A 7,698-nucleotide genomic window follows, 5' to 3' on the forward strand; every position below is an offset into this window, starting at 1 on the left:
TTTCCCGGCCCTCCTTTGGCGCTGCCAGTCGCTTTCCCATCAGTCCCCATCGCTCAGCCTCCTGCTGACCCGCCTGCATCCCGCCCCAGCCGTTCTTATCCCCCAGCGTCTCCAGCGCCGCGGCTCTTCTCCCGGCTCTCTGAGCGCAGCGTGAATTTCCACATCGGGCTCGGAGCGGCGATTTCTTCCCCCTGCCCGCCCCGGTTCGGGATTTAGTCTGCGCGTTACCGGAGAGTGCAAGAACACTGGAGTCCGCCTGGAAAGGGCGCCCAGCTTCTGCTGCGCACGCCAGCCCCGGCTTGGGAGAACCAGGACGAGGGTCTGTGCCGAGCACGTGTACGCTCCCGTTCGGGCGGATGAACTCACACTGATTGCACTGCTGATTAAAAAGCTCTCTCGATGGCACAAGGCGCTAGATGTTGCCAGCTGCACGAACGCGAGAAGCGAGCTGGAGCCTCGTCAAATGTGTAGGCACAACAAGCCGTGCCCGAGGCGTTAGGGCAGGGACGCGCGGACCCGTCCTGTGTGAGTGTGGCTCCCACATGGCTGGACCAGCCGAGGCAGAACTCTGGGAACGGATCACATGAGGGTCCCTGTCTCGGACACTTGTACCTTTCCGCCCCTTCCCTCCAGTGGGATACACTGTGGGAAGTTGGGTTCCGCTTTCAGGCTGTTTCCAACCTTTCTCAGAAACGCAGCGATGAAACCTCGCAGTTGTACGGGGAACTAAAAGCCAATGACGCCGGCGTCACTCGCTGCTTCTCTCTTGAGTTAAAAGAAAAGCACACCACTCAGTGTCGTGTTGTAATAGCCAGTACACTGTGAATCCCCCTTACAAGAGCAGAGTTGAACGGGAGAAAAGCAATCCCGCCACCCCCGAGTTGTTTCTGCACTAGATTAGCAGATAGCGAATGCTGTAAAGATGAACTTAATACGATTAGAGATGTTTCCTACAGATTTTCATATATTGATTCAGGGAATTTTAATTCTGGATCTTGCTTTGCCATAATCCGAATTTATTACAAGATGATATACTTTTATTATAGCAAAATATGGAGGTCGATTCCTCTATCTGTATAATCTGACATGAATTTAATTTTTGAAAGAAATGTAGTTGTAAAAAGCCATACTGTGAGCACCGCTATTATCCTGTAGCTAAACCATATTTAATGGCAATAAATCCACAGAGTATTCAAAAACATGAGCGATATGATTAAATGACTCTCCAGCATAACGAACATAAACGCCTGAGAAGAACCTCCAGAGCTTGTTTTGAATTCATTTAATTTAAAAAAAGCAACAGTGGTAAATTCAGAACTTCGTCCCAGCAAAGTCTTAACTCTACAGTTTGCAAAACTTTTAGTGTTCCATTTACTCGAGTCCTCCAACACAACCGTAGCAAGTCAGGATACACCTTTTCTAGCCCCCAGACACCGGCTTTTTCTCGAAGTGCATTTTAATTCCCCTTAAGCCCCCGCATTTCAATCCACTCGGTGGCTTCAGGGAGAAAAACAATAGCCCAAACTGAGTTTGTTGATAATACAATAAGGCTAATCGGTAACGTATTTTGACTTGTTCCCAATACCTCCTTATAATATGCCACCGTCTCCCCTGCAATTGTTTTACGTACCAGGTAGGTCTGCACTTGGCGTGATTCAGAACGCAGGGAATAAGCAAAATGATCATAAATTTCCTAATTAGAGATTTCGCACCAAGACAAAAAGGTGTTAATGAGTTTAATTCCAATGCCTGTCATTGTCCCCTTTTCACACCACTTATTTACTAATGGCCCAGAGGGCTGCTCCCGTCTCTTCTGTTAGGATTTTAATTTGCCTTCTTTTCTGCCTTTGATGTAAAATTGTGACCCTACAACTCTTTGAAGTCTCTTATTAGGAAGAAAATTAACTTCGCTTTTTCACTGTATCTGCCCACTGCTCGGCTAGACAAAATGTAGAGAACTCTTCACGGATTCAGTGTGTGCGGAAATCTCAGCCTGGCTCTGGAAATGCAAATTTAAAAAATCAAATAGGCTTTAAAGCTGTATTAGGAGATGTAACCTCTGCTAGGGCCGGGGGAACGGGGTGGAGCAAGGGGAGGGAATATCTTAATAAAGAAAACAAAATTGAACCTATACCAGAGGACTGGAAACGTAGAATTCGCCGAGGAAAGAGGCTTTATTTCAATACGTCACATAACTTTGTTTTCTGTCTTTGCTGCGTGCAATTTTCCAATGTACAGTTGCCAAACCTGAGCTTCCTATTTCTTTGATTTCGGGGGGGGGGAACAAGGGGACTCCGGGCAACCTGCCTGTACATTATACATGTGCATACTCCCCAGCGCTATTATCAAGCCGCAGGGCCGGGTTTAAACCTTTGCGGAACACAGAACTGATTGGCGATTGCTAAAACGAGATTTGAAAGCAACTCAAATAAAAGATCGCGACGTCAGTAAACAGATTTGGGCGGGGGGGTGCGGAGCGAGTGACAAACCCAGTGAGAGCTGCGGGCAGGAGAGGGAGAGAGCGAGACTTAAAAGAAATAGGAGGGGCTTGGGAGAGACTAGAAATGTCAATCAGAGCCCAGAGTCCCAATAATCTCCGGCAATCTGTTAGGACCTGACCTGAGTCCACTCAGATCAATAGGAAAAGTGGGAGAAGAAAGAAGCGAGCGGCTGGGGGAGAGCCGCGGCCGGGCAGAGGAGGCAGCCCACGGCCGCGCCGCACGGCTCTCTCCCCGCCCTGCCCACCCATGCCTGCAGGAGTTCGCGGGAGGCTCTGAAAAGTGCCGCGCCGGGAAGGGCGAGCGAGCGAGCGAGCGGCTCCCCGCCGGCCGCCGGCCCTTCCACTCGCCCCTTCCTCTCGCTCGCCGGCGCCCCCGCCCCGCCCCGCTGCCCACCATGTCTTTCCCCCAGCTGGGCTACCAGTACATCCGGCCGATCTACCCGGCGGAGCGCCAGGGCGGCGGCGGCTCTCGGAGCGGGACCGAGCTCACCCCGGCCGGCGCGCTCTCCAGCGTGTTGTCCTCCATGTACGGGGCGCCTTACGCAGCAGCCGCGGCGGCCCAAGGCTACGGCGCCTTCCTGCCTTACACCGCCGAGCTCCCCATCTTCCCGCAGCTGGTAAGAGCCGCGCCGACCTCCGCCCCGGCCCCCTCCCCTCCGCTCCCCTCCCCCGGCCCCCGGGCGCGGGTCTCCCCGCCCGCGTTTGGTAAACAAGCCACCAGCTGCACCTGGGTCTCAGCCCCGGTCCCCGGCGGGCGGGCGGGCGAGGGGCCGTTCCTCGTCCTTGTCGGGCGTTGAGACCCGCTCTCCCTTGGCCAGGAGCCGGGCCGGGCGCTACCGGCCGCCGCGGTGTGGGGCCAGGGCCGGGCCCGGGCCCGGCGGGCGAAGGGGGCAGGGCTCGGAACTTTGGGCAAATGGAAGTGCGTGTGCACGTGCGCGTGCAAAAGTGTGTGCGCGTGGGAAAGCGCGTGTGCGGCGCGGGGGCTGCTCAACGCACCCAGCCGGGGCCCGCGCGGCCTTTGATAGGCAGGCGCGAGGTCCGGGGAGGCTTTGCCCGGGTTTGTCCCCGCGGCGCTGGCTGCTGCCCGGTGCCTGTCGCTGGGCGGGGGCTGGGGGCGGGGGGGTCGTGCGCGCCCGTTTGCGGCGCAGCCTGTGCAACGCCGCACGGCGGGATGGCAAAGGGGGGTCCCGCGCGGCGGGGGGCGGCGCAGGCCGGCGGCTCTGAGCGCTGCCTGGACGCGCGGGCACAGAGCTGCCCTACCACCGCCCCTCGTTGAACTCCGCGCGCGGAGCCGGGGGCCGGTGCGCACGCCGGCCGGCCGCCCCCTGCCCCGGGACCCCTCGGGGAGGGCAAGTCCAGCCCTGCTCGCGGGGGCGCTGCGCCCTGCTCCGCCCCCGCTGAACCCCTTCTCTCTCCCCCCGCCCGCCGGCTGCAGGGCGCCCAGTACGAGCTGAAGGAGAGCCCCGGCGTGCAGCATGCGGCCTTCCCGCACCACCACCCCGCTTTCTACCCCTACGGGCAGTACCAGTTCGGGGACCCGTCCCGGCCCAAGAACGCCACGCGGGAGAGCACCAGCACGCTGAAGGCCTGGCTGAACGAGCACCGCAAGAACCCCTACCCCACCAAGGGCGAGAAGATCATGCTGGCCATCATCACCAAGATGACCCTCACGCAGGTCTCCACCTGGTTCGCCAACGCCCGGCGGCGGCTCAAGAAGGAGAACAAGATGACCTGGGCGCCCCGCAGCCGGACGGACGAGGAGGGCAACTCCTACGGCAGCGACCACGAGGGGGAAGAGGACAAGCGGGAGGACGAGGAGGAGATCGACCTGGAGAACATAGACACGGAGCACATGGAGCGCCACCGGGACGGGCTGCTGGAGGACGCCGACCTGCTGCACTCCGACTCCAAGACGGACTCCGAGGGCTCCGAGGGCTTCGAGGACTTGCCCGGCTCCGAGGAGCGCTTCCTCAAGGCCATGGAGGGGGAGCGCCACCCCCGCCCGGGCCTGCAGGAGCCCCTCAAGATGCCCCCGCAGCCGCACCGCCTGGCCTCGCCCGCCCCCGCCTCGCCCCCGCCGGAGGGCGGCGTAGCCAGCGCCGGCCAGAAGCCCAAGATCTGGTCCCTGGCGGAGACCGCCACCAGCCCGGACAACCCCCGCAAATCCCCCGGGGGCGGCAGCGGCTGCTCCCCCCCGGCCGCCCCCCAGAGCCTGTCGCTGGCTCCGCCCCACAGACTCGTCTCCTCCTGCCCGCTGGGCAAGTTCCCCAACTGGACCAGCCGAGCGTTCTCGGCCGCCCCCCACGCGCCCCACCCGCTCACCTTGCTGAGCACCCCCCACCTCCTGGGACTCGGGGCCGCCTCCGGCGCTGCCTCCGGGGCTGCGGCCCTTGCTGCCTTCTCCAGACCCGCAGACCAGGCGCCGAGCGCGGAGTCCGCCGGAACAGGTGAGGCCGATGGCTCGGGGCCCCCGGGGCTGGGGGCGGACGCTGGAAATACCCCCGGCCGCCAACCTCCCCCAGCGGGCTGGCTGCGCCCCCGCAGTTGCTTCCCTTGGGGCCGAAGCGCCGCGGCAGTGTGGATCCCCGGAGCGGCTGGAGGCCCGGGAGCAGCCGGGGGCTGTTGGCAAAGTCCGGATACGCAACTCTTGCCCCGCGGCCGGCGGCTCCCGGGGTCGGGGCTCGCGCAGGGAGCGGGACGGGCGCGCCGGTGTCTCGCGGGCTCGCGGTTCCTGCGAGGTGCGGCTGTTGCTGCCGGAGCGGTCAAAGCCGGGGCGCTGCTTCCGCGGTTCTTGTCCTTCGCCTCCCCCGGCTGAAACTGGCCGCGCACGGATGGGCTCCCGGTGCTAAGTGGGGGCCGGGGAGAAGAGGAAGGGGCTTAAAGGGAACGTTTTGTCTTTTGTTTTTAGATCGATCTAGTGCCTTGGAAGTAGAGAAAAAGTTACTAAAGACAGCTTTCCAGCCAGTGCAGAGGCGGTAAGCGACCCGTCTCCCGGGCTGTGTCGGGCCAGAGCCCGTTCCCCCGCCGCCGCTGCAGCTTTTCCTCCCGGCCTGCTTTGTGGGGTTTCTGGGCATGTTCGAGCGGCCAGTGTTGCTGGCTTGGCAGTTCAGTAGTTCGGCCTGCAAAGGATTCCTCCCTAGCGCCAAGTGCTCGCGGTCACTCCCGTGCCTGCTCTTCTGGTCTGGGTGAGAGTGACAGGCCAGGCAGAAGGACGCCTTGTTGAGTCCTTCTGCCTTCAATAGTGCAGGTGGAAGTCCGGCCTGGATAATAACAAGGGGCGGGGGATTCAATGAACAGTAGCGAAAGTATTGGCAGGTTGGTGGGATACAAGAAACTCCCGTCTGGCGCTGCCTAGCCTGAGACGCGCATACCTCCCGCGGCAGTCAGTGACACTGGCTGGGAACTAAACCGGATCGGGCCCACGACAGAGCACGGCGAATTCGAAGGCCCATAGGTTCCATGTAGGACTTTTAAATACTTAAATCTTTTCTTGCAAACAACGCCAAAAAGCCAGCCACAGGCAGCAGTCGCTGTGCCACCTACACCTGAACAGAAACCCCATTAAATATTTCTTCTGTGTCGTTCTTTTCCAGGCCCCAGAACCAACTTGATGCAGCCATGGTTCTATCAGCGTTGTCATCATCCTAGTTAATTTTTATTATTGTTCTTACTGTAATGGTCGTGTAAAAACAACCGCCGCCGCCGCCACCAAGCTCTGTATAGTTACAACTTGTAAGCATGTCCGTATCTGAAGTTTTTTTAAAGAGAGAGGAAGGAAACCGGTTCCCTGCTATCACCTGGATTAGCTGAGTTCGTGAGGTTTTTTTGGAAGTCCAGTGAGAATTGGGTGTCTCGGTTTTTGTATATACAGTAAAAATGTACATACGTGTGAACCAAATTGTACAAGAAAGTCTCTATTTTGGCTAATAAATAAACTGTTGCCACTTTGACTATATTCTCTTCCCCCCGCCCCCCGGTGTTTTTGAAGCCCTCAGAAGCGGTTTGGGAAATGTCAGGTGCCGGGCTGGCCGGTTCTGTTAGTTCTTGCCCCAAACTTCTGGGGAAGGCGGAGGGAGCCGGGCGGGGGCGAGCCACTGGCAGAGCGCCGGGCGAAGGCCTGGGTGCGGCGGCCGCTGGCGGTGTAAAGTACCAGGTCCCTTCGGCGGCAGCGACTCACTGGCGGGTGAGACTGGGAGCCGGAGCGGCGGGAAGCCCCTGGCGAAGCGGGCGCCGCGAAGCAGCCAGCCTGGGCGCCCGCCGGCCGCTCGGAGCCAAGGCGAGCCCGGGCCGGGCGCGTGTCGCGGGCGGGGCGGTTGGGCCGGGCGCTGGGCGGCGCTGCCCGCGCTAGCGGGGTCTGCGGAGCCGGGGGCCTGGTTGCGAAGAGCGGAGGCTACTGCTCCGCCGCCGCTTCTATTGATCGAGCCCTTTCCCAGAAGGCGGGAGGGGGAAGGGGAGTCTGGGCTGCCACGAGCCCCGGGAACTGTTCAAATCTGGAACCGGGGCGCCCTCTACAGGAGGAAACCCCCTTCTAGCTCTCCGCCAGGCACCCTGCGCGCTCACACCGAGCGCTCGCTCCCCTGGGCTCGCCCTCGGCCCACCCCGCCACCGGCCGCAGCATTGTTCTCCGTCACCAAGATTTCTTTTGTCTTGTTCTCGCAGGTTAACTTTGAAAGGCCTGTCACTTGCTTGCTTGTTTGGTTGTTTAAGAACCAGCGTTGTTTGGGCTCCCGAAAGGAATTGCAACGTAAGCTACAGTTCTGTCCTTGGCGGTGGGAAGGGGAGGACTGCGTTTAAAATGCCCCGGGGGAGTATTATTGTGTTCTTGCAAGCGGGTGAGGAGGGAGCAGTGGCAAGCATTGGGGATCTCGCTGTCTGGGGCAGAGCAAATGTGATCTGTGACACCACTCACCAAGAATCTTATTACTGGGAGTTAGCTATTTCTTTCCTCCCCTCTGCAAGTGGAAGTTGAATCACGGAGTGGATTTGATTTTCTTTTAAAACTTTTGGAGAGCCTCAAAGTCAGAGAAGTCACAGTAGAGAAGAGCTTCGCATTTTTTTGCCTTCCTATTTAACCGTTTATGTTGGAAACTTAAAAAGCAAGTTCGATGACAGCAAAAGCAGTAACAAAAGAGGGGTGGGGTCTTCTTTGTAGATTTGATTTGACCTTGTTCTTGGTGCATTTTTGGCCGGCTTCCGTT

General features: G+C 59.3%; 1 protein-coding gene across 2 annotated transcripts; it reads left to right on the plus strand.

Moving 5' to 3' along the window:
* Positions 1-2,485: 2,485 nt before the first annotated feature.
* IRX3 (iroquois homeobox 3) lies at positions 2,486-6,623 on the plus strand. 2 transcript variants are annotated; one of them, XM_075008496.1, is made up of 4 exons: positions 2,494-3,117; positions 3,936-4,947; positions 5,409-5,475; positions 6,094-6,623. In XM_075008496.1, the coding sequence occupies exons 1-4, from the start codon at positions 2,896-2,898 to the stop codon at positions 6,146-6,148; spliced, it is 1,356 nt and encodes a 451-aa protein (XP_074864597.1). In that variant the 5' UTR covers positions 2,494-2,895; the 3' UTR covers positions 6,149-6,623. The 2 variants fall into 2 exon arrangements, with proteins under 2 accessions (XP_074864599.1, XP_074864597.1); XM_075008498.1 differs by lacking the exon at positions 5,409-5,475 and having other exon boundaries at positions 2,486-3,117.
* The last annotated feature ends 1,075 nt before the right edge of the window (positions 6,624-7,698 follow it).

This window comes from Carettochelys insculpta, chromosome 14 (genome assembly GCF_033958435.1).
Source record: "Carettochelys insculpta isolate YL-2023 chromosome 14, ASM3395843v1, whole genome shotgun sequence".
NCBI lineage: Eukaryota > Metazoa > Chordata > Testudines > Carettochelyidae > Carettochelys > Carettochelys insculpta.

Coding starts and splice junctions, on each gene's coding strand:
- IRX3 (XM_075008496.1), top strand. CDS start 2,896: ATGTCTTTCCCCCAGCTGGGCTACCAGTACATCCGGCCGATCTACCCG. Junction 3,118..3,935: donor TCCCCATCTTCCCGCAGCTG/GTAAGAGCCGCG, acceptor CGCCGGCTGCAG/GGCGCCCAGTACGAGCTGAA. Junction 4,948..5,408: donor CGCGGAGTCCGCCGGAACAG/GTGAGGCCGATG, acceptor TTTTGTTTTTAG/ATCGATCTAGTGCCTTGGAA.